Source organism: Seriola aureovittata, chromosome 16 (genome assembly GCF_021018895.1).
Source record: "Seriola aureovittata isolate HTS-2021-v1 ecotype China chromosome 16, ASM2101889v1, whole genome shotgun sequence".
NCBI lineage: Eukaryota > Metazoa > Chordata > Actinopteri > Carangiformes > Carangidae > Seriola > Seriola aureovittata.
The window spans coordinates 3,424,957-3,452,341 of NC_079379.1; the positions used below are offsets into that span (position 1 = coordinate 3,424,957).

Here is a 27,385-nt window from a genome sequence, read left to right on the forward strand (position 1 = left end):
CAAATATTTAAAATCTAACTGGAAGCCTGTTTAGGTCAACAAACCCACTCATACTTTACAAGAGATTTTGTAGTCTTGGTTCCAATCTGAGTGCAAGCAGGAGAAAAGCAATCACTTGGGGCACATTTCATATCAGAAACAGAGGTATATAAAAGAACAGGCCTTGTATTATTTGATGTTAGGTGAATCTGCCCATAAGTCTGTCCAGTCCCACTGGGTGAAAACCCAGCCATCAGTGGATAATCTCAGCATGTGATCATCCTGAGGTCAAAGCCCATAAAGCAGCCTCATTGAAATGGTCTAGAGATTATGTCATTTAATCCCATAGAGACACATAAATATGACTTTAAAGTGAAGCACAATGTCAGATTCAGCCTCTACCAGATGCACTTTCCATTTCTCTGATATGTATACCTTAACTTTGTAGTTGAGGTAGCTACAGTCAGGGGTGACTTTGTTAAGTACACATGTTCAAGCTAATATAATCCAAAACTTGTTTTGTCCTTTCACCTCAACACTCACACACACACACATATGTGTGTGTGTGTCTGTGTGTGTGTGTGTGTGTGTGTGTGTGTGTGTGTGTGTGTGCCTGGACAATAAAACAGAAGGGAAAAGAAACCGACTGAACCGGCAAGGACAGCACAAACTGTATTTATCATATCATGGGTTAAAGGACTGAGCAAGTGTTCATACATCATATCCTTTCCCTCCCCTCCTTCCTGTTTGTGCTGAATCAACATCCAAACACATAAATAAGCGAGGCCATCACAGAGAAGCTTGCAGCATCTATGTCCTCCATGCTGCAGAAATCTGACAAATCGCTTCACAGCACAAAACAATATGTTTATGATCTTCTGTAAAAACAGTGAAAAAGCAGAGCTTGATTGCTACAGGGTTATGGGAAATGTTTTAATTTATTACTGTAGGATCCCCAGAGATATGTCTTAGATGTTACCAGTAATTTTGCAAATGGTCACCTTGAGAATCCAGAGCTGACAGACATTCACACATTTTCACAATAAAAGCACATCAGACCAGCAGATGTGGTCGGTGGCCATCTGCAACCTCCTGACACAACTCATCAATCAGACAGAGGTTGGAGTGACCCTGTTCTCAAGGTCGCAAGGTTTTATCTTTTACTCTATATAAATATAATATCAGATTACAGCAGAGACAGCTTTTTTAACATTTTTTACTAGTGAACTGCTACAATGACAAATTAAGGAGGTGGCACATTTGTACAGAGCACAGGGGTCCAACAGGACACCACCTGTCATCATATGAAACCTTTATATCCCAACCTACTGATGGACAATGGAAACTACAGAAAACTAAAGCTTGGCCTGACTCAGTGAATTCATGTTTTATTTTTAAGCACCTCATGATGTGTGTTAATGGTAAATGTAGAAATGTGAATAGTAGTTAAGTAGTTAAGTGTGTGCACGTGTATTAAAGTGTGGCTGTTGAAGATAAATGAATGTGGACAGTGTAGTGAGTCATCTCTCCCTCTTGTCTCTGTCTGTCACTCTCACTGTGTTCATGCAACGTGTGCTCTTCTGTTTGTGTGTACACATGCACGTATGTATGAGTGTGTGTTAGTTTGTGTTGTGGTGCGTCTGTGCCGTCATGCAGAGTGCAGCTGCACTATGAATGTGCTCTGTGAGCCAAAAGGACATACAGTCCTCAACACATCAGCAGGACCAACGCCTCAGCAGCATGGCCCCGCTACACCTTCTAACTTCAGCTTTAAAACAAGGAGCTCCAGACAAATCACCCACAGTGTAAAACAGAAGGTTCAGAAAAAGTGAACCATCAGCATGGGCATCAGGATGCATGGAAAGAAGAAAGGCCATGAAACATCAATCCTCTGACAAGGGTTTATTCTCAAATCAAATTTCAAATCTCAAATAACTGTATTGTTAAACATGCAGGGGAGAACACACATGGGCTGCTGGTTCTGAAGGGACAGACGTAAAGATTAAAGATTAAAGTGAACACAACAAATCAAAGTAGTCTCATTATGTACTTCTGCAAGAAATAAGGACAAATAAAGTTCTCAGAGACTGACAGAGATAAATTATAAGAATGAAAGATTCTGAAACTTCTCTTACCAAAACTGGTCACCCAATGTGAAGGTGAAATAGAGTGAATGAGTTAAGTCCTTAAATAAAGTTGCATTGACCAGGTAAACTCAATCAGGTAAACGAGGTGTGGTAAGGGTGAAAACAAGAGCCAATCAGTGATGAGGAAAGGAAAGGAAGTCTGGCAGGTGAAGAAAGGAAGAGGGAAAATGAAAGAAAATAGAGATCTTTGCTAAAAACAGATATACTTCACATTCAGAGTTCATCATCTCAACCCATCTCTGAGCCTCTGTGTTCCTGTGTGTTACCCCACAGCAAAAACTTAAAGGTATCTCTGACAGCAAACAATGATCTGATTATCCACGCCTGCATTTTTGTTTGAATTACAGCCTGTTAAAGCAGCTCAGCGCCCTAAATACCCAGGAGAGCTGAATGAAATTATTGTGAGATGTGCATGACTTGGATTATTGTGTTATTTAGAAACATAAATTTTCATACAAATCTTTGAAGAGTCTGATTTTTGCCGTACAGTCTCAACTTTCACAAATAGCTGTAAACTCAATTACAGTTTAAAATGCTAATGTTCTGCAGTTAAAATATCTAAAACATCATCAGAATAATAAATGTTGAATGGTCGAAACCAAGATAATCAATGTGACGTGCCCAATCCAAAAACATGAACTGTAACGCACAGAGTCAAGGTCAGTGGTTTGTGGCAGCTAAACTTTAACATGAGTATCTCATTTAGAAAACAGAGGGTCGGTATTTTGGATTTGATCGAATGACTTTAACCTTTTTAGATTCACTCAGCTATGTGTCTTTGATTTCTCTTACATATCTCACTGTCACTCTGATCCAATTTATAAAACAATAAACTGTAAATGTGATTTAGATTATATCCTCCTTACACAAACATCACATGTCAAACCCTGTGTGAACTGACAAACACTTATTTCCTATTATAGGTATTAAAAAAAAAAAAAGCAATTCTAAATAGTTTGAAGCACAGTTGTAAAAACAATGAAAAGTTAGTACAGTCATGGTCAAGTTTGACAAAATTACTCGGATGACATCATCCGTGTATTTCAGCTTCACTTCAGCAGAAAGCCTGGTTACAAACTGAGGGTGCAGGGTTGGAAAGAAGTGACAGGAAGAGTCTGACTAAGAGATACTGTCAAATTGCATTATGGGAAATATTTAGTGTTCATGGAGCTTGAGTCATAATAGCAAGTAAAAATCAGGATATGTCGACCTGTGCCTTTTAAGTTTTGGCCATTGCTTTTTAAAACTGTCTCCTAGTTCCCAGACTCTATGGAAGTTCAGCACAACATCACATGTGATTTGGACTCAGATGAAGGTCGGAAGTGGGTTAAAATATTCAGTAAAACTGACTTTGAACTGAGGAATCCCAGCTCATATAAAACACCTCCTCTGTCTGTCTTCATCATCTTGTTGCTCTTTTATTTATTTTTTACCTCTCTCTCTATCCACATACTGTCTCTCCCTTTCCATCAGTCTGTTTCTCTCTTCTTTCAGTATAAAGCCCTCTCTCTCTCTCTACATCACCTTTCTTAACTTGTCTTTTCACCTCCCATCTTATCTTGTCTTTTTTCTAAACTCCGTTTAGTTTTTCTCCGTTTTGTTCTCTCTCTTTCAACCTGAGCTGCAGTTTTCCTCCATGACAGTTTCTCTTTGTTTTTCTTTCTCTCTCTCTTTCAGTGCTTCTCTTAATCATTCTTTCTTTTTCTGTTTCATGATCTCCCTCGTCTTTAGGTTAAAGTCATCCTTCTTTCCCCCTCCTCTTTGAACCTTGCCTCCCCCTCTCCTCCCCCTCTCTTTCTCCAACTCTATTTCTTTCCTCTCTTCATTAGCTTTTAAACGGACTCGATCATTCACTCCTCACTCCCTCTCTCTCTCTTCCTTTACAAATTCCCTCCTCTTTTCTCTCACTCCAAATTAAAATTCTGACACTCTCCCTCTTTCACTATTTGTTTTTATATCCAGTGTCAGTCTCTCTAACCCCCCGTCGCCATTGCTTCTCTTCGCCTTTTATAACCATGGAAACAGAGGAGACCATGTCACCAAGGCAACAAGGGAATAGCCTGGGCCCTGGGCCGAGGCTTCCTCTCAGCTGCCTGAAGAGAAAAGAAATGTGGAAGCAGGAGCAGCAGGCGAGACGGCAGGCGCCTAAGTTACATGCAGGCACAGTCGTCTGGGGTCCTGATGCTCACGTGCATAAATTATCACTGCTGCAGTCTGACACACACGCACGCACGCACGCACGCACGCACACGCACGCACGCACACGCACGCACGCACACACACACACACACACACACACATTCCTCTATTTCACTTAATCTTTTTGTCTATCATTGTATAAATAATTAAACCAACGTTTACAGACCATCTATATGGAGAAATAAAAATAAAGATTTACAAATACGTATGAAGATTTTCATATGTACGAAAATTGACCAAATATTAAATGATTTAAAGTCAATTTTCTACATATTTATATTTCCAACGTCAAGTGTTTGGATCAGGAACCACAAGTCCTACCATTTTTATCAAATATGCTTTACTGAGCCTTGTGTGAAGTGTTGTACCAGTGCTCAGTTTCATAGTAAGAAAGGATTATAAAATCATATTCATGTACATTTGCAGGTGTAATATATACAATTTGAACATTATCCAAGATAAACTATTGATTAATTAAATAATTACACTAAATGAAAATTGACAAAAATAAATGTGTAAGTGCTAAATAATAAATAAGAGAGAAAAGATTGATCTGAATCTCAGAGTGGAAACATAAGGTTAGATAGCCCATGAATAACAAGTCCTCCAGTGATGATAATAATAATAATAATAAACAATATCTGTGGTTTGCATCCTTTGATACAACCAGTAGTTATGGGTCAATAAAGTGGCAGGAGACATATTTCAGATAAACTGTTAAAAATCAGTGATGATCCTCTCGTGTTGTGACAATGCTATGGTAAGTTAGTAAGTGCTTGGTTAGGTTTAGGCTCAAAAACAACTCGTACACACAATTTTAAGACAATCCACCCGTGTCAGATTATCTGTGTACACATATTCAACAATCTGTAAATAAACACAAAGAAACTGTACAGATCATTTTAGACATTTACATGTACATGAAACTTGACAAGCAAATGTGTTGGTATTAGTGGATTGGAAAATACATCTGTGAACACCATACATCCGAGGGCTCACTCTTACATTAATATGTAGTCCACCAGTTGAATCTGGACTCTCTTGTTCACAGAAAGAGAAAAGGCAGCAGCTGCGGGCTGGTTTCATTGACATGCTCAGCAGGCAGAGCAGAGCCGTCCAGAGAGGCTGAATTACAGAGTCCAGTCAGGACAGCAGCGTCTCTCTCTCTTTGCCCTCTCCAGGGTGAATTCAAAACTCATCTCTTCACAAAGCTGCTTGTGTTTCCCTCGCTCTCCCTACATTACTTCATCCTGATCTTGCTTCTGTCTTGTAGAAGTGCAACTTTTCCCTCCTCTGCTTTTATTTCAGTATATTTTCTAAGTAAAACATACAGAAAATAATACTTATTGCATATTTTTCTGCGTGCTAAGTCACTGTATACTTTACTACTGGGTTCTTCTAATCTTCCTAATCAATAAACAATCTATAAACACTTTCTATTGTTCTCCTCATTCTAGATAATGTAACATGACTGTAAACTATGTGGCCTTTTGGTACAAGCAGCTTAATATATTCATTTTCCACATTCCAGGCCTCTGCTTGAATGGAAATCGAGGTCAATGTAAACACACTGTCCATATTATGTAAAATGTAATATCATCACAATAGGCTTCACGCCTGAGTGAGTGCTGGACGTTTCCAGAAACATGAACCACTCTGTGTTTGCTTACCGAGCAAATTTGGCAGCATCACGATTACAGAGTTACTACAGCTCATCAGGACAAATCAGAAGAGACATCAGAGGATTAAAATCATCTAGAGACACAGTTCACTAAGTGCCATTAAATAAGATGTTGAAGTTTGTTTAATATGTCTAAATAAAGAGGATTTAGTCTTTAAAAAATGTGAAAAAAAATTCATCTCATATTATTCTGAGAACACACAGGGAGGTGCAGAGCAGTGTAAACTCTTCAATTTACCATGTACTAACTGTCTATCGGTTTCTGGTTTCTTCATCCATAATTTCATATGTATGAAATTACAAGAGAAGTGCAAGTACAACATGGTAATTCATACAGCCTACTCTTTCAGCCTTATTCTTTAAAACACAGTGTACTCCGGTCTTTTCCATCCGTTGCAGTAAATAACAGCTCACCTCTTTTAAAAGAAAAGTTTGGGAAATATGATTACTCTTGTCAAGTGTCAGATGAGATACCACTCATATCTGTTTACTGGATACGAAGCTGGAGCCAGCAGCAGGTTAGCTTAGCTTAGCTTAGCATAAAGACCGGAGGCTCAGGGAAACAGTTCACAGAAACCAGGAAATAGTCCAGAACATAAGTCAAAAAACAAACACAATATAACATGTAAAGTAATGAGCTTTAGAGGTGGTGGTATGCTGTTTTTTTTACATATATCTTTTTTATTTTTATCCAGTCTTCATGCTAAGCTAAGCTAATTGTCTCCTGGCTACAGCTTCAGACGGAGTCTTCTCATCTAACTCTCAGCAAGAAAGCAAATTACCAAGTGTCCAAAAATTTGTTTAATTGTTTAATTAATTTATCAATCTCCAAAATATCAAGTCAACACATTTTTTGTAAATTTATTTTTACAACATTTAATTGGAAATATCTTATCTTAATTTTTTCTATTCATATTTAAGATATCTGACCTGCTTGTTTCATCTGCGTTTATATTTCTTTTCTACTTACTATGTTTAATGTTTGGCACCAACACACCAGAGCAAATTCCTTGTATGTTGAAAACCTACGTACTTTGCAATAAACCAGATTCTGATTTTGATTCTGAAAAATCAAGTAATCCACTGAAATCTACAAAATCATGAAGCTGGATCACCAACAGGCAACTGACCCACAGCCTGAGGTTCACCGTTTGCATCGTTTGGAGTAATCTTATTAATTGTTTGCAAATATGCATCATTAAATTAAATTAAATTATCAGCTGAAATGATAAAGGACTTGAACTGAATTATTACTTAATCTCGAGGCTCTGTGTTAAATTAATATAAAAACTTTATAAATAGGTTTATAATATGCTTGCTTGGTGCATATTAATGAATGAATCAGTGTTATGTGTCTATTTGAAGGCTACAGACATGGGATGGGGGGGGGGTCTATACAGGCCTCAGTTCATATTGCCCTAATTAACCCAAATGGGTTAAACTGGACATGACAAAAGTAGATTCTGGTCTAATTCCTCCATTAAGTCTCTTTGCTAATGCATCTTACAAATTTAACAAGATGCTGCTCGTCTGCAGTTTGTTTTATTCACCGACTGTTCAAAAACATTTGGTAAACAAAACAACACCGAATGTTTTATTTACCAAATGTTTTTGAACAGTCAGTGAATAAAACAAACTGCAGATGAGCAGCAACTTGTTAAATTTGTAAGATGCATTAGCATTTTCCACGCATCTCATTTTAGTTAGTGTTGGCTCCACAGATCAGCAGCTTTTGGAGACGTGCGCAGGTGTAGAGGAGAGTTCACACAGCAGAATACTGGCGGTGTTAGCAAGGTGTCGCCCACGTTTCAACCCCTGGGTGGTTTGTGACGGCGCCAACGTCAAGTCGGCCGCTGACATGCTGAGTCAGCCCAGAGCTGCTGCCTGGAAACCTCCCTGTCTAACTGTCTCTTTTAATAATTGTAGATGAGAATGTTTAAATGCTTGTTTGTTTTTCTTTAACTTTTCAGAGCTGTCGTCTAACCCTCACTTACAGACACACAAACTCTTGGTGTCCAAACAGGCCACATCCATCCAAAATACAGTCAGAGCGGAGGAGCGGAAAACTTTGCTCATTAAAGCCATATTACATGAGATCATTTGTATTTCCCTCCTCACATGTGGCAGCAGCCATGACAGACGGATTCACTGAGAAAATTTGGCCTCAAAATTTGAAATTCAACTACAACGAGATGTTTTCACATTCGTCTACAGATGAAACTCATTTTGCTTCAGCATTTCTGCTTTGAAAAGATGTTTAGTCTTTATCTTGTCTGCTCAGAAAGACCATAATAGTCATAACAGTAATGATGAATGCGGAGCTAATGTAGAAACACGTACATTGGATCATCTCCACTGACACAGATCACCACAGGACATAAAAGACACACCAACCCTCTTTAACCATCCAGCTCATCTCTGCTCAGATCTGGTTGTAATTACACTTTCACATTTAAATCGTACAGAAAAGACATTTTCAGTATTATATATTGTATTCATGTGCTGCTGATGTCAGTTATGTTAAATCTCTATCTTTTTTCCATTTTCCATCTCTCGCTTATTCATTTTGTGGAGTCAATTTAAAACATTAAACTGTGATTTGAGTTTCTTCACTTTTTAAATGTCACCAGTGATATAAAATGTTGAGTGGAGAGATTTTTATTTTATTTATTTTTTTTTTTGTCATTTTACTTTGCAGTTTGTTCAAGTTGTTTTTTTCACCTCGGTTTTCACTTTTCACATTATGCAGAACATTCACAGGTTTTTACCTCTTTACTTTAAATCTATTATTATCCCACTTTCAAACTCGGTGCATGTGTGAATGTGTGTGCATGTGACAAACACAAAGGCACACATACTTTAACATTCATGTTCACTCTCCTCCACAAATTCCCCTTATTCTGTCTGTCACTTCTCTTTTCTCAGTCTAACACACACTCATCTAATTTTTGCTCATTTCACTTCCGCTCAGCTTGAGACAGCTTTCTTGCATGGAGACATTTTGTCCATGTCCAACTTATGTCCACGTTTTCTCCATACTAACACAAACACGAACAGACACACACCTGTGCTCAGTGACACCAGCTCCTGCTCCTCTGGATCTCAGCTTAATCCAACTGAATTGAGCATGAATGAAAATAAATCCTGTTGCTGCAGCTCACACACAGACTCCAAATCTCCCCTCCAGACATTTAGAGACAGATTGAGGGAAAGACGAGACTCAAGTGAAAACCCGTCCTGAACCAGCCATAAACGAAGGTGATGATAAAGCCAGATATCTCAGACACACCGCACAGGCTTCTGCTGTGGCTAAGAGACTGCAGAACATTCATTCTGCAGGTCTGGAAGCGTCTGCCAACAGGAAATCCTTAAAGTGCAGGAGATACATGTGATTATCATTACTTCTCTTCTTACACAGACACTGTATGAGCATGAATGTACAGATACAATCATGACCAACATGCTGGGTCCATGTCTACAAAGAAGAAGGCTTTCACTGCCCTGTTGTCGCCCCATCCCCCGTTACTTTACACAAAACTGGCATTTACAACATTAGTGGTATCACAGCAGCACTGCAACTTCATGGTAGTTTCCTTCTCACATGAACTAGAATTACTGTCCACCACTCAGACCAGTTTCAGGTTACATCCCTGTTTATCCAGAGTCATGTACAATATTGTGTGAAATTTTGTCATAATTGTCATAAAGTCTTGATTTATGGCTAAAAATAGTTTTGTGAGGTCTGGCTGACCTTTACATTTGACCTTTGAATCAGTTTTGAGTCCAAGTGAACGTTTGTGCCAAATTTAAAGAAATTACCTCAAGGTGTTATTGAGATATTATGTTCACATGGCCAAACCTGCATTTTGTGAGGTCAGCATTACCTTGACCTTTGACCTTTAGCTACCAAAGTCTAATCAGTTCATCCTTGAGTCCAAGTGAATGTTTGTGCCAAATTTGAAGAAGTTCAGTTAAGGTGTTACTGAGATATCGTGTCCAACGTGAAGACAGTATGGCTCCTGCTCGTGTAACATCGTATCACTATATCTCTGTATATATTGTCATCTACAGAGAAACTGTTTGCAGACAAAATAAACAGTGTCTGTCTTTTACTAGATTAAATAGAGATTCTGAATCACATCAATGCTACAATCCTGTTGATGCACTCTAATACAACTACAGATATTAAATGAAGAGAAACTATGAAGGAACGATGCAGAAAAACGTATATTACCATGAAGGTGTAATCTAACCCCTCTCTCTCTCTCTCTCTCTCTCTCTCTCTCTCTCTCTCTCTCTCTCTCTCTCTCTCTCTCCTCTCTCTCTCTCTCTCTCTCTCTCTCTCTCTCTCTCTCTCTCTCTCTCTCTCTCTCTCTCTCTCTCTCTCTCTCTCTCTCTCTCTCTCTCTCTCTCTCTCTCTCTCTCTCTCTCTCTCTCTCTCTCTCTCTCTCTCTCTGGCCCCCCGTCCCCGTCCCCCTCCTTCCCTCCCTCCCTGACTTTCCTGTCTCTCTCTTGTTATTCACTCACTTGTTATTCAAAGCTTTTAACTTCAAAAGTCACAGTTGGGCATTGAACAACAAGTCCCAGCCAGGTTCATCAGTTTTTAGTTTCCCCTGAAAACACTCCCTTGTGTTGTGTGAATTTGCAGAGCATGCGTTGTCAAACTGATGAAGATGTTGTTGAGCTCTCAGGGCCACCGTACAAATGCCTACAAATAATCTTAAACTCGAGGTGTGCTGTTTCTTTACACTAATGCTGGTGAGGGTTTCTGAGCTAATCCCGTTGTTGAATCCACTGTAAGCCACTCTGGAACAGAGGTATCGCTAAATGCTGAGAGAGCTGGAGTGCTCTATTGATCCACTAACATGCATTTATGTGATAAAAGCCTCAAAAAGAAAATAATCAGCACAATAATGAAACAACGTGAGAGGAAAAAGCCACAGATGACGAGAGCAGCAGCACTAAACCCACTTTTATACCATTTGCCACAATTATCAAGCTGCACGTCTTCCCTCCTTCCACTGGAAGAGTTGAAAGCTGTTAGCGTGCTACCAGTGTGTCATTACTCGAGCAGGGGAACCCTGGGTTCTCCAGAGAACTGAGTAACCTACATTTCTCCTCCATCTCCTGCTACTGCCAGAAAGAGAGGAGGAAAAAGGAAGTACAGCAGAACAGAGGTGTCAGTAAAGACTGGCTTCTCACCTTGACCTTTGACCTCTGCACATAAGGATGGAGGCAGTAAAACCACCTCAAGGTTAATCTCATCTCTTATTATATTTATAGTCTTTACACTAATTAGATCTCATCTTTCAGTGTGAACCATGAAGGTGTTGACAATTACACTCATTAAAAAAAAAAAAAACTTAATCCCAGTGATTAACACATGTAAGTGATACAAGATAATAACTTCTAATAGCATATTCTAGATGCTCAAGCATAAGATGGCAGAATCAGATTTGTGTCTTATCACTGTGACATTTACTGACTGTGGCTTTTTCAGGAGACAGGGCTTTTTCCTGGTTTGAGAGCCAGAGGGAAGTCCAGCCATCAGACAAGAGCGGCTGAGAAAATGTCAGCATGCAAATGAGAATGAAGTGGGCACATGAAGTAACTATGGCTAGATATAGATAGATATAAGATATTTAATGATAAAAAGATGAATAGCATCAGAACAAGTCTGTTAAAAGTCTTTTGCAAAGCGAAGGTCAAATGTCAGTTTTTGTCTCCTCATCCCCCCCGTACCTCTCTGTTAGCTCCTCACAAGCTCCTCCACAAGTTCCTCCTCTTTCTGTACAGACATGTTTTCTGCTGCAAGTCTCACAGCAAGTCGTCTGTAAGTCACAGGAAGTCTAGATGATGCCAGACTTTCATGTTTGAAACCAGTTATTTTGCTTGGCTCCTATCAGCTGTCTGCTTTTTGCATGAATTTAAATTCTCTGATAATTTGCCAAGTCATTTGTTATCTCCGTTTTCCTCTGGGCAAACAGCAACATCCTGCTTCATTTTCACATTTACACACATTCACCACAGGACACTTTCCTTCCCTTCCACTGAGGAGCTGCAGGGATATTCTCTCGCTCAAAGGCACAGAGAAAGTTTGTAAAGACAGAGGGACTCATAATGTCGGGGTGGGATGGTTTCTCTCTTACCTGCGACACGAACCACCGCCCTCTCCGCCGGGTCCAGCACCGAGTCCTGGCTCTTCCTCTTCCTCCTCTCATGTTTGGACAGGTTCCATGGCAAAGTGTCTCCCGGTGGCCCCACAAGTCCTGATGCACACGGTGACAACGACCCCCCTGAACGCTCGCTCCGGAAGGACGGCTCACTGACGCAAGAGCGCTCGCTGAGAGTATCATCGTCTGACGACTCCATCTCACTTCAGGGCTGCAGGGAGGAGAGGGATGAGGAAAAGGAAGGGAGGAAGAGGAAGGAGAGAGTGATGTAGAGAAGTGGAGGAGGGGAGAGAAACAAGGTCAGAAGAAGGGAGCAGAAGAAATGTGGGGAAAAAGAGAAGAAGGAGCTTTAGACAAAGTAGGGACACTGTATAATTCATCGCTGGCTCCCACTGTGATCACGCAGGGGTCATGAATGATGCAAAGGTTCAACGTCACAGCACAACAGTAACGATGCAGCGATCAGGAAGCAGAAAAGGAGGAAAGAAACAACTGGGTTACGTTAGTCATCGTGTCTAGACAACAGTGAAGGAGTTCAGGAGGCTGCAGGTCCACACTGCAGCCACCGAGGAGAAGATCAAATAAGAAGAGAACCGAGAGGACCGAGGGTGTGTGAAGTCACTGTAAAACATACATGAAAGCTCAAACGATATGTCCATATATCATAATCATTCCTGACTTCTATAGTTTCCCATCACCACAGTCACTTAACCACAATCTAACACAGAACCATGTGCATAGTATTAAGATGAGGGTGATATTGAAAAAGTCTTTTAATTCCTATTTGTAGTGTTTGATTTACAGTAGATAAATCTTCTCATACATATTGATTTTACACAATGTAAGTTTATGAAATATATATTCCATTTTCATTTAATTGCATTACTAAAAAGCCTCTTGTTATATAGTGCATATTAATGTTTATATAAACTGTTTTGTCAAAACTGTAAGACACTACACTATATATAATATATATATATTATTAAAATGCAACATTTCAAGATATTTTCACATGATTTTGTTCTATTTTGTGTTTAAATTAACCACCAAGGTGTAAAATTCAACATCCAACAAATCTGACTCTTATTCTGAATCCAACTGCTGCTGGTGAAAACTTAAAAATAGGCTTTCAACCATTTGACAGAAGCTGAGGTGCGATGTCTTTGTGTTTGTGTATAAACAGGAAATCAGTATCAACATTTAGTTTGCTGGGAGAAACACAAACACACACACACACACACACAACAAGACCTTATGGTCCAAATGTAAAACAGCCGCAGTGAGCGTTTCTTCTCTGAGGTTTAGACACTTCATGTGCTCTGAGCTGATTAATTGATCTCATGGCTGATGCCAAGTGTGATGAACGACAGAGCGCTCTGTGCTGGGTGAATGGAAAGGAAGGAATTTCAGAGAGAGAGAGAGAGAGAGAGAGATCTGAAAGCTCGTCTGGTGTTTCTGTTTCTATTTTTAAATAAGAGTCAATATGTTAGTAAGACGAGCGAGAGCTCTCCTCTCTCTCTTTATCACACTTTCTTTCTCTCTTTTCCTTTTTTCTCTTTACTTCTCTACATCTGTTGCTCATCCATCTGTTTACTGTCTTAATTAATTCAATATCTGTTTATTGCAATGAAGAAAAATGACTGATAGTAAATACTAGCCGTAAGCAGACACACTAAACAGAGGTGTGTGCGGTGTGTTTGTGCGGTGTGTGTGTGTGTATGTGCAGGGTGAGCGGTGTGTGTGTGTGTGTGTGTGTGTGTGTGTGTGTGTGTGTGTGTGTGCAGTGTGAGCGGGGTGTGTGTGTGTGTGTGTGTGCAGTGTGAGTGGTGTGTGTGTGTGCGGTGTGTGTGTGTGCCGTGTGTGTGCACGCGCGTCTCCGGGGACCTGATGCTCTGATCTGTCCATCACAGCATCAATAAATCAATACGTCCAATCTCAGCACAGCACCGCCCTGAGAGAATGAATTGGCTTTTATTGGCTCTTCTATTACAGCTCCACAGGGCGTCGCAGCAGCTCAGCAGGTTAGTGAACGTCTGCTGTGTGCTCATAGAGTCATCGGTTTGAATCCAGCTCACAACCATGTGCCAATCATTTTTGTATTTGGTTTTTTTCAAACTGAATTTTCTAAGATGAACGTTGTAAAAACAAAAAAAAAAGAGTCCATTTTAACATTTTAATGGATATTCAGTTGTTATCTATATAGCCCTAACCCTATAAAGACCATATCACTACAAATCATCTAATATCACTGCCAGCTATTTTGTAAATCATGCCTGAAACTTGAGCTGTGTAGTCTGTTAAAAGTTAAACCATTTAAACCAACTAAACCATCTCCATAGCAACTGTGCTAACTACCATCTGCTGGTGGAGCTTAGGTGATAATTGTTTATCAAACTATGATTTTCCAAGGTCAAGCTCAAGTGAGCACGTTGTCTGCATACATTTTACAGTTACATCATCATTACGAGATCTGACCTTTGACCTTTCGCCACCAAAATCTGATGCACAAGATATTCAGTGTGTTAGAATTACACTTCATAGGTTTAAAGAATCTCATAACTGGTGTTTAAATCCCATTTAAATGAAACCAACACTTGACTAGAAAATACAAGATACAGCCTACGTTCAAAAATCTGAAAACTCTGCAGCATGAATTCAAAATGTCTGAATAATTATTAGCAGTAAGAAGCAAAAACTTACAAAGACAGTGGCATCCTCCTTCAAAACTGTGTCACACAAACTAATATTCAACCGGCTGAGGAGTAAAATGCATTTTCACCAGCAGAAATTCAGACACAGGTGCTAACAGGTGTTACTAATAAGCTTAACGACGGCTCTGTTATAGTAACACAGTGTGACATGATTAAACTCATTATTTACAGCTGTGCGTCTCCTACTGTGCTACGAGGCTGAACACCGTCTTCTAGATTTGTCCGGGGCACAAAGGTTGAAGGTTGTAGTAAAGGTTGCAAGAAAGACAAATATTTACAACATTAGATGTACATCATGGAAATAATAATCTTTAAGAAATCATGTGTTTTATTGTGAAAATGTAAATATCCTAAGTATTTGAATAAGTCTTGGATAATATAAAATCTTTATATATTTACAGAGTAGGTTTCAGTTTTGTTTCCTTAAAATATATACAAGATATTTCAGAATAAAAGCCCCTAAATCCACTTGACAGTGACCCAGTCTGAGTCCAAAAAATCATCCACTAACAGCTGACCAAAAACAGTCAGTCCAGATTCTGAAAAACACCCCTCAACAAACAATTATCTGAACCCTAAACTGTTAGTGATAATACTGCAAACACACACACACACACACACACACACACACACACTGACTTATAAACATACACACACACACACACACACACACACACACACTGACTTATAAACATACACACACACACACACACACACACACACACACACACACACACACACACTGACTTATAAACATACACACACACACACACACACACACACACACACACACACACACAGCCCTGAGGCAGCAGCAGACTAAACTGTGACCTGAGTGCTGCTGGTCACTGGGTGGGAATGTTTCTGTGTACGATCTGTGAGTTCAACACAACGGCTGGGATTTCCATCTGTACTACTGCTGCCAAAAATTCTCCTCCTCTTCCTCCTCCTCCTCCTCCTCCTCCTCCTCCTCCTCCTCCCGCTGCTGGCCCCTGGCTAGACCGCTGGCAAAGCCCCACTTCCTGAATCCCAGTCTCCACGGCAACGCTGCCACGAAGAGGTGAAAGCCTTCCCAAAATCCTCTGCGGTTCTCAAGTGTATGGTTGTGTTTCTCTGTCCTGGTGTTGGTGTTTTCTGTGTGTGTGTGTGTGTGTGTGTGTGTATAAGTCAGCTTCCCTGCTGCCCTGACAGAGAATCAGTGCCACTGCAACTAGCGGTTTTATAAATAGAGCCAGAAGGGAAGCTTCAAAGCCACACCGTGTCATTACAGCTCTGAGAGGGCAAAACGAGATCTTTGAAGAAAAAGAAACTACCAGCAGAAACGCTGGAGAAACACTGAGAACATCTGTCTGATGACGAGACCCTCAGCAAGGCATTTTAGCTTTCTTTTCTGCATTAGTACAAACATGCACACTCACACTCAGACGTACAGTAACTTGGCTCATAGCGTTATCATTAGGACTGCAAGTTTTTTTGCGATTTCTAATCAACTACAATCTCCTCCCCATGGTTGTCTGCCACTGCCACTCAGACTAGTTTCAGGTTACATCTCTGTTTATCTAGAGTCTTATAAAATATGAACCATTTGTGTGAAATTTATAAAGCATAAATCCTGTGTAAAATCTTAAGTTATGGCTAAAAAGTGTTGACCTGTGACCGACATATTCTATTCAGTTCATGTTTGAGTCCAAGTGAATGTTTGTGCCAAATGTGAAGGGATTCCCTTGTAGAAGTCTTGAAATACCGCGTTTACAAGGCTAAAAAACATGTTTTGTGAGGTCCACACGCCCTTGACCTTTGATCTTTTACCACCAAATTTGAAGAAGTTCCGTCAAGGCGTTACTGAGATATGTGTCCATGAGAAAGGGGCGGACAACCAGAAAACAATAAAAACTGAAAACATACAATGTGAATCTTCATCAAAAGTTCCTTAGTCCCCTAGTTTGACCCATTTTTATCTAAATTGACTAAAGTGTGATTATTCTTATTATCTGTTAATTTATGATTAATCAGTTAACTGTTGTTATTTTTGCTTGTCAAATACTGATTATCAAAATTAATACTGATTTTCTGTTGACCAGTCCAGATTAAAGGAGCTATTTGTAAGTTTAGCTATTACTACATGGCTAATTTTAGCATTAACTGCTGTTTACTTACTAGTCTTTCTAAGAGCTTCAGCCATCGTTGCATTTATGAGACAACCTCTAAGCAGCACAATGTCTTCAGGGACGACTGGACGCTACAGTGACTCGGTATCGGGAAATAAAAAGACACGTCAACCGGGCCAGAGCTAGCTGGTTGGCATGCTAACTTCAGTAGAGGAAAAGAAGTGAGAGAGCAGACATCTCTTGCAGTAAAGGAGAGAACTCTTAGTGCTCTTAATGCTAATGTTGGCTATGTAGCAATAGCTAAACTTACAAATAGCTCTTTTAATCTTTTCTTTTTCTTTTAATATGACATTCATTAAACTGTGGTTTCAGCCAACATTTTCTACAACATTTATCTTGGCTCCTGCCTCTTCCTGTGACAGCGTGCAGTGGCTGAATCAGACCACGCAGAGATGCTGGATGCCTGACTGGACTGATTTATAACTCACACCCAGGATTTACATGGACACGGCCTGTTCCCACAGCTCAGCCTGGTCAGGGCATGTGAGTGTAACATGAAACAAAAGAGCAGGAGTGACATAAAACAGAGAGGAGACAACTTTGAGGCAGCAGTGAAGAATCCAAGCAACAGATTAAGAAGGAGAAAAAAAGGGATATAGACGGAGGAAGAGAAAACCAGACATTTGCAGAGTAACGGCCGTAACTGCCAGTGAAAGGCTTTGTGTCGTTCCAGAGCAGCATTCCTGCGCTCTAACAGCCGCTGACGGGAGTTTCACTGACACTCGTGCTCCACAGACAAACATAAAGCTCAGTTCAGCCTGACAGACTCCACAACATGGAGCTCCCTGAGCAGAAAACAGATCTGTTCTACATGTGCATCCAGAACCAGAGTTAAACTGGTGTCTAAAGTAAAAAGTGATATATATTGAAGAAATATTGACTGGTGAGGTGTTTTATAGAAATACCTGCACATTAATGGAACCACGTTTCTGTAATCACATCTGTCTGAGCCTACGCAGACTGGCTGTCGCTTCCTGGCTGTCGCTTCCTGGCTCCCGCTCATTACTTATGCTGTGTTAATGTCATATGGCTGCCACTTTCTGCTGTCACAGCAACAATCAATACTATGGAGGCACCATCTTCATGTGTGCACAGGAGCAGCTGTCAAAATACTGCATGTGACTGTGACAACAACATTTCCAGTTGCAGTACAGATAAAATGTCTGATATTGTCACAGAATCTGATGGGGAGCAACACCTGCCAACCCTCATCCTCCAACTTTAATGGAATAGTTTGATATTTTGCAAAATATACTTAGTGAAAAGATCAATATCACTCTGTATGCTAAATGTGGAGCAAGAGCCTGGGGGTAATTAGCCTAGCTTAGCATAAAGACTAGAGTCAGGGGAACGGGTAGCTAATGTAACTCCCTGAAAATCCACTTTTGTACATTTTTGTTTGTGTAAAGATTCAACAAATAAGTTGTCAAGGTGTTAATTGGTGAGCTTTAGATGTGTATGTGGATGTGTATTTGTGTGTTTACGCTAAAGCTAAGCTAAATCACCTGCCTGGCTCCTGCTCCATACTTAACGCAACATTGATGTCATATTCTTCGCAGAGAGAACTTCTGACTAGGGATGGGAATCGAGAACCGGTTCCAGTTGAGAACCGGTTCCAACTGGTTCGATCCATCGACATCATTTGCCTTTATGCTTAACGATTCCCTTACCGATGCCTTCCACTTAGTGCCGCTTGCAAAACAATGACGACAAAGAGGCAGTCAGCGCGAACGACAGCGGAGGAGTGGAGGAAATGTGGCTTAATTTCACACAAAATGACATGAACAGCGCAACGTGCAGCGTCTGTGGCACTAAGATTTCAAGCGACAGTGGAAACACCAACAACATGCTGAAACATTTGTGGTCACAGCATGGCAGTACATATCAGGAGTGCCATGTGTTTGGCGCTCTATGGCGCCGGTCAACGAGCGCTTCCCAGTCTCAGCAGAGCAGTGAAGGTCCTCGAGGGATTGAAGAGCTACAGAGCAGTTATCTATCTTGTTCAGTGTTCAGAGACTCATAATAAAATTTGCATTGTTGACACTGAAAACCTGTATAGGCCTACTTTTTTCCCCACACAGAAAATCCACAGGAATCGATAAAGAATCAGATCGATAAGCACAATCAATAATGACATTGGTATCAATAAAATCTTATCAATTCCCATCCCTATTTCTATCTGTGATGATGTCTCACTCTGGGTGAAAAGAAGAAAATACAGATTTAGTATTTTTCCACCTCCACCTCTACTCTCTTTTGGTACCAGGTTCTTCTTTTTCCACTGCAGATAGTAACCTCAATGTGGCGTTGTTATAGCGACAACACACAAAACTATCATGACTTGATCTTCAGATCACCTGACTTGCCGGCTTCTGGACCCAAATCTGCAGTAACGTCTTCACTATATCAATTAACACAAATATACAACTCATACAATACAAGATCAACCATAGAATACACTACACAGGGGAAAGAAGGTTTGAAATGGGTTAAAATGGGTGTTCCATTTCCCATTATCCCCCTCACTGTGCATATTAGGATTCTTATCTAACATCAATCTAAACAACACATCCAGCACAATACTCTCCCCTATCCTCATGAACTGCCAATCTAGAAAAACCATCAACACCACTGTACATCAACATCACTCACTCAACTTAAACTTTTTAGTTTAGTGCAGTACAGTTACATGAAAGTTATGAGTACACCTGACATAAATAAATGAGTCATGTGACCCTCATCTGATTGGAGATTTTCTCCAGTTTGACACAAAATTTTCAATCAAATTGTAAAATAACTTCTGGAAAAATCTACTATTATTTGGCTACATATCAATTGAAAAACAATCAGCCTCCATCAAGAACCCAACTACAAATTTTGACAAGAATATCTACATCAATATCTGGAACACTTTCATTAATAACTTAAACCAACACCACTCACCATCCACAGTAAATGATACCAGATTTAGCAAACAGACTGGTGAGCAGGCCGTTGACCCTCTGACTTAACTCTTGACAGTTAGTCCTTTGAATTGACATAACTGTATGTTTTCCTCTTCGACTTTGACATTTGATCTTCCTTCCTCTTCCTGGCTGTGTCACATGTCTTTATCATTGCTCTCATAAATGATATTTACATCTAAAACACACTTGTGTGCAGATAGCAGCAGAGGAGGGTGAGGATGATGAATGAGTAATTCCTCTTCTTAAATCACAGCCATGATTAGTAACACACTGACTGACTGCATGAATAAATGACTAGACTCACACAGACACATATACACACACACACACACACACACACACACACACACACACACACACACACACACACACGTACACATACATGCACTGACACTCACAGAAAAGCATTCACATACATTTAAGCACAAACTGGACCGGCTTGCCAATAATACTGTAGCTACTCAGCATGATGACTGGACAGAAGGAGAGGTAATTAAAGAGAGAGTGGAAAAAGGGCAACACTGGTGAAATAGAGTGAGACTGAGAAAGAAGAAGGAAAGTGTGTGCACAGGTTAAAAGTCTGAGATAAGACAGACGGAAAGTGAAAGGAGCAAACAGCCAGAATGGAGTCACTACTGGCTCTGAGCTTTTATTGGAACAATGTGATCATGTGTCATCACACAGCCATCTAACACACACACACACACACACACACACACACACACACACATAATCACACACACACACACACTGATCAATATTTACAGCTCGGGGACGTCACTGTGAACATCACAAAGATAACACTGTGTAAATAAGAAATCTCTCTCTCTGTTTCTCGCTGTCTCTATTTTTTCTGTTTCTTCTTTCATTCATGATAAAACACTATGAAACCAGAGAGCTGCAGGGAGAGACAGACAGACAGACAGACAGACAGACAGACAGGCAGAGAGGCAGACAGGCAGACAGGCCGACAGGCAGACAGGCAGACAGACAGACAGACAGACAGACAGACAGACAGACAGACAGACAGACAGGCAGACAGGCAGACAGACAGACAGACAGACAGACAGACAGACAGGCAGAGAGGCAGACAGGCAGACAGGCAGACAGACAGACAGACAGACAGACAGACAGACAGACAGACAGGCAGACAGACAGACAGACAGGCAGAGGGAGGACAGAGGTGCCGGTCGAAAGGAGATAATTAAAGCAAAATTAAAGAAATATTGTGTAAATATTTCACAAATGTTCTCAGATTTAAACTGCTTAACCTCATCAGGCCTCTGATAAACTCTCCAGATGAAACAATACGAGAAAGAAAAATGAAATGATCATAGTCTACATCCACACTGATGTGATAATAAGTGAACACTTTTATTTTAAGGCGTTAAAATACTTATTGAGCAAAAGTGCTGAACATTTGCTGCCTTCGTCCTCTCAGATGTGAGAATTTGCTGCTTCTCTGTTTTAGATAACTGCATGTTAAATAGCTGATCAGACAGAATAAGAAATCTGGAGGTGTCACCTTAGACTCTATAGAAACTTTATCACTCTATTATTCCTAATACCCAAGTGCTGCTTCCTACAGTTTCACACATTTCTACATGGTAGAGATTAAACAGTTTAAACAACAGACTCTGTTTTATTTCATTGTAAAATGAATATCTTTGAATTTTGTGCAATCTGGAGAGGTCACCTTGACCTCTGAGAACTTGCAATAGGCATTTTTCACTTACATTTTAATCAACTAAACAGCTAATCAATGTATCAGAACTAATAATGAAGATAATCATTAGTTGCAGCCAAACAGGAAAATAGAAAGAAAAGAAATCGGCTGTATTATGTCTGTCATTTGAGCAAAACCAATCCGATTAACAAAACTGAAATCCCCTGATTAAGGAACATGATGTCGTCTCAAAAGAGTTTTCTGTTCACTCCTTGAACCTCAGCACCACAGACATACTGGGGCTTTTCCAGCTTTATAACACACAGTAGTAAGGGGGTGTGTCTGTAGCCATTGCAGAGGGGAAAAAAAATAGGTGGAAGAGACGATTTAATCAGATAATTCTGTCTGTACAAAACTGAAATTAATTATGAATAGCTTGTTTGTGTCTCACTGTATCTCAGACTTGACTGAAGAGGACAGTAGACTGGTGGGTGAAGGTACAGCATAAGGCTGGAGGGAGATGTGCGTTTGACCATCTGGTACAAAGCGGCAGGAGGGGAGTCCTCACTCTCTCTTTCTCTGTGGCTGCACCTTGCATAATATCAGGTTCACCAGACAGACAGACAGACAGACAGACAGACAGACAGACAGACAGACAGACAGACTGACAGACAGACAGACAGACAGACAGACAGACAGACAGACAGACTGACAGACAGACAGACAGACAGACAGACAGACAGACAGGCAGGCAGGCAGGCAGGCAGACAGACAGACAGACAGACAGACAGACAGACAGACAGACAGACAGACAGACTGACAGACAGACAGACAGACAGACAGACAGACAGACAGACAGGCAGGCAGGCAGACAGACAGACAGACAGACAGACAGACAGACAGGCAGGCAGACAGACAGACAGACAGACAGACAGACAGACAGACAGGCAGGCAGACAGACTGACAGACAGCCTGCAGTGATGGAGCCCACTGGGATTCTCTTCTACAGCAGGTGGAGGTGAAGATGGAGGCGATGATGATGATAATGATGATGGTGGTGGTGGGAGGGTCTCTGGCTGTAGGGATGTTGATGTGTGTTTGTGCACATAAAACAGTTATCACCACTTTTGCAGGCATGCCCCCCCCCCCCCCCTTCTCTCTCCCTCTCTCTCCCTCTCTCCCTCTGACTGTCTGTCTCTGATGTGAAGAGAGGATGGTTGTTTGCATGAATGAACATCAGACATGGAGACCTAAACGGTGTGTGCAGGAGCAGACTGGGAAGCGGGGGGGGGGGGGGGCTCTTTGTCCAGCACACCGCCCCTGCTCGGATCGTATGGATGACACCGACTAATTACATTTATCCATTTGTGACCGCCGCTGTAACCTGCTGCTGCTGCTGAGGCTCTCATTAGTGGGAACAACCTCGGCAGCTTCTCACGACCCAGAAACCCTCCGTGACTGAGTGTCCGCCGGTTATTTCCAGCCCAGCCCTCCAGCTCACAAATCACGAGCAGTGTGCTGAGAAACAGGACGGGTTGAGGCATTAACACACTATCTGATGGTATATTGAAACCACATCTCTTTAAATGAATGTCCGTGATCAACACGTTATTGATCAGGCTCGTTGTAACACGTTATAAAGCCAGATTCATCAATATGTTGATTGTAATATGCACAGTTTAGGATTAGGTTACAGCCCTGAGGAAATAAGAGCTCTAAATTTGTTTTAAAGTGGCTCGAGAGTTTATAGTGATCGATAGTTTTGATTGGTATGCTTCTAAGAATCCATTTTGATCAGTTAATGTCACTACAGGAGTCGACAGGTGCTGATACTACATGGATATGCTGCCGAACACACACGGGTCCGTATGAAGCAGAAAACACCAGCGGGGCTGCATCAGCTCCGGAGCCGCTTACCTTCACCGGGCAGCAGCGGTCCTGGAATCCGAGCAGAGAGCGAGGGAGGCCGGGGATGCTGCCGCCGCCGCTCCCTCTCTGGACGGAGGAATGGATGGATGGATGGATGGATAAAAGGTTGGATGTTCTCCGCTCCACCGATCGGGTTTCTGCTGCCACGCTTCCTCCAAAAAGCGGGCCGACGCACAGCCGGGGGATGAGGCTGTGGAGAGAAGCAGGCAACGTGATCCTGAATGGTAATGGCTGTCCGATTCCTCCTCCTTTCCCCCTCTCTCTCCCTCTCTCTCTCTTCTCCTCTCGCCTTCTACAACCCCCCACCAGCCCTCCTCTCCTGGTCCGCTTTCACACACTCACACACACACACTGGCACACACACTCGCTTTCTCTTCAATAGGCTGTTTTCACGGCTCCGACACTTAACCCATGTCTATTGAGTGTGTTAAGTGTCGCGGAAATTGAGATTTCGGTTGTAGTCCTGCGTCATCCGTGGCTCAGCAGCACCGCCAAACCCAGGCCGGCCGACACACACACACACACACACACACACACACACACACACACACACACACACACACACACACACACACACACTTTCTCCCACTTTAGGGAGTAGAGGGAGAAAAGGGCGTTCACACAATCACACTGGAATATGTTGCAGCCGCTTGTCATTCACATATAGGCCTGTTCTGGATTATATAGAAGAAGCGGCTCTGGGTGAGATCTGCACTTTTACATCACATGTGATAGTATTAATCTTGGTTTTTATAATCCCTCCACACACACAGCCCAACACCCCCTCCCTCTCCAAACAGCTGGAGGAAGAAGAGGGAGTAGCTCAGAAAGCAATTGATTACAGCTGGTGAGATAGAGAGGGGAGCAGCAGGGAGGAGGTCTTCACTGTTTGGGCTGACCTTGGATATAGAGAGGTCAGAGTCCCAGACCTCACAGGGTCCAACAGCTCAGGGTTTGCCTGTTTATCCTTAAAGGTCCATACAGTATAAAGGCACATGTCCATGTGTTGTGTGCTTATGAAGCAGGTCTAGGTTCTATATTTATACTGTGAAAGTATAAAAGCGCTCCGTCCACTGAGAAATGCACACAGTTGCAAAACTGCACACCCAAACACGCTGGACTTATTATATTTTATATTAATGATGGGAAAAAAATACTGCATGTGATGTTGCTCCAACAGAAAATGATCACCAACACTGCAGTTCCCCTCATCTCTACAGGGCATGTTAGCATTGTTCAGCTCATCGTTTTGTTCTACAGCCCATAACTCTCACTGCTTTGATCAGGATCACCCAGTTTACAGCAAAACAACCCCTCTGCTCACGACTAAAGTTAGAGACAGTCTGGTGAACATATCGAAGCATTTAGCAGCTAAAGAGTCAGACATTTCCCTCAGGAGTTGGTGGAGACCAAAACCAGAGCTAAAAGCAGAGGGAATACTGGCCTGACATTTATTAAGGATCATACTGTTACATGTTAACTACATGTGTGCTGTAAAAAGCAACCGTCGCCACAGGGGTAAAGCTTGTGAAATGATAATATATCAGTGCTGTGTCTACAACTTGTTGCACAGCCACCAAGTAACAAAAGAAAAAAAAAGTTACCCAAAACAAAACCAAGGCCATACGTACAAACTTTACCATTGTCATACATTTTTTGCAGCTCTTTAATATGTGAATATTGTTCTTGGATCCTATATGTATGGCAGCCTGTTATTATGTTGCTTGTTTGTTTGTTTTTTTTGATAGAGATGCAATATTTGGACTCTGATGGGAATTCTCCAGTTACATAATCACATATCCCCGACGATGGAACGAGCTACCAGATGCTATCAGAGCAGGGGCGTCGCTCTCTACCTTCAAGAATCTGTTGAAGACTCATCTCTCCTCCTCCACACCTCTAACACCCCGACATGCCTTACTAGCTCTTACTCTGCTCTCTCATTGCACTTCTTTACCTGATCTCCTTGCATTTTGCCTTATTGAACAGATTTAGCTCTTAGTACTTACATCAAGTTCTCCTACTGCGCTGAAGCTTTAGTGTTGTCTCTCACTTGTAAGTCCCTTTGGATAAACGCATCTGATAAATAATAAATGTAAATATAAATATATGATTTAATAATTTTTCACTCTTTTAAACTGTCTTACAAATTATTATGTTGTTTTATTGCTTTTATTGTTTTTTTAATACATTACACTGTATATTGCTTTATGTTCAAAATTGTTTTTATATTTTTATTATTGTCTCTCCTATTGTATATTTTGTTTCAGGGCGTCCTTGAAAAAGACAGCTTGTCCTCAATGTCCTTCCCTGTATAAATAAAGGTTTGAATGAATGAAAAAATCTGTCTGTGTTTAGGAATATAAAAACAAAGTATATTTAATATTTTGCCATACAGTTAGAACTGAGCAAACAGTTTTGTTAGTTTTATTTGTCTGCAGCAGTGAGGTCCGAGGTGGCTTTTATTCTTTATTTGACGTCAATTGAAACAAAATAAATTTATCTCCATGGACATGATGGAGCCTGAAGTGCGATGCACAGAATACCACACAAGAGTCTGATTGTGCAAGAGTCAGCTTTGACAGAATTTCACTGAGTGTGACTGTTTGAGTGTTGAATGGAAAACAGTCTGGTATTAGTTGATGTGTCTGTCTGGGGCTCAGACTGATAAGACACTCGGTCAAATGGGTATCACTGGAAATGCTGTGTGTATGTTGGGGGTGGTGGTAGTGTTGTTGGCTCTGCTGTGGGATAATCCAGACTCTCATCCTCCTCATCGGCCCCCGTCACAGGGAGAGAGGCACAGCTGGATTATCTGTGCTGCAGCCGCTTTAATCAAACAGCAGCCAACGGACCGATCGGCCACATGAACTGAAGGCTACTGTGACGAAAAACAAAGGGTAAAGTTCACCATCATCACTGCTCATTCTTTCTTTATCAGTTAACTATTCAACTGTGTTGAATTGATTATCTTTCACTATAAACACAGCTGTAGTGGGACACAGTTCTGGGGCCTCTGGCTGTGACAAAATTAGATTTACACAATTGAAACCTTGTGATAATGCAAGTCATGGATCTACATTATTGTACAATCATCAGAAATGCAGCTATGATTATCTATAATTTTCAATTTAATAAAGCTAATTTGGATTTGAAAGGAGAACAATGAGGCAACTGCCTTCAGACAAAGCCTCACTGTGTGAGTCGTTCTTCGTGGAAAAACTTATTCATCCACACATGTGTACACACAGACAAAGTCAGTGGAGTTTAATGGATCAGATTTGAAGAAGTGGCAATAAAGTGAGGACACAGTTTAGATTGCGGTGACACTGCCCCGAGGCCAGTTCAGCGTCAACATCTCTCACTGTCAGTTTGGCCTGACGTGACCTGTTTGAGCATTTAGCTGATAATCGCTCCTTAATGATCTAAAAATGAAAATTCTGGGGGGGTCAGAGGATGATATCAAGGATGGTAAAATGTTTCTTTCCGTCATATAAATGCACAACCATGTTTATTTTTATGCCAGCGACAGCCAGAGCCCGAGGCACATTGTTTTCGGGTTGTCCATCCGTCCCATTCTCATGGACACGATATCCCAGTAACACCATGACGGAACTTCTTCAAATTTGGCACAAACATTCACTTGGACTCAAGGATGAACGGAGATTTTGGTGGTCAAAGGTCAGTGGTTAAGGTCACTGTGACTCAGAAAACACTTTTTAGCTGTTACTCACAAAGAAACTGCAACAAAATTCGAGGCAAATGG

The 27,385-nt window shown here is 41.1% G+C and overlaps 1 protein-coding gene and 1 long non-coding RNA gene across 6 annotated transcripts in view; one reads left to right on the forward strand and one right to left on the reverse strand.

Annotated features, from left to right (window-relative positions):
- macf1a (microtubule actin crosslinking factor 1a) overlaps positions 1-23,746 on the reverse strand; it is a 233,585-nt gene extending 209,839 nt beyond the window's left edge. For all 5 annotated transcript variants that reach the window (XM_056400190.1, XM_056400193.1, XM_056400191.1 and 2 more), the window contains exons 1-2: positions 23,608-23,746; positions 12,156-12,390 (exon numbers count right to left, since the gene is read on the reverse strand). In XM_056400190.1, the coding sequence (XP_056256165.1) occupies positions 12,156-12,378 (223 nt within the window). In that variant the 5' untranslated portion in view covers positions 12,379-12,390; positions 23,608-23,746. The remainder of the gene's footprint in view (positions 1-12,155; positions 12,391-23,607) is intronic.
- Positions 22,911-25,727, forward strand: LOC130184277 (uncharacterized). Its single transcript, XR_008829954.1, has 3 exons — positions 22,911-22,947; positions 23,504-23,843; positions 25,368-25,727. It is a non-coding gene; the product is annotated as an uncharacterized LOC130184277 (long non-coding RNA).
- Positions 25,728-27,385: the final 1,658 nt, after the last annotated feature.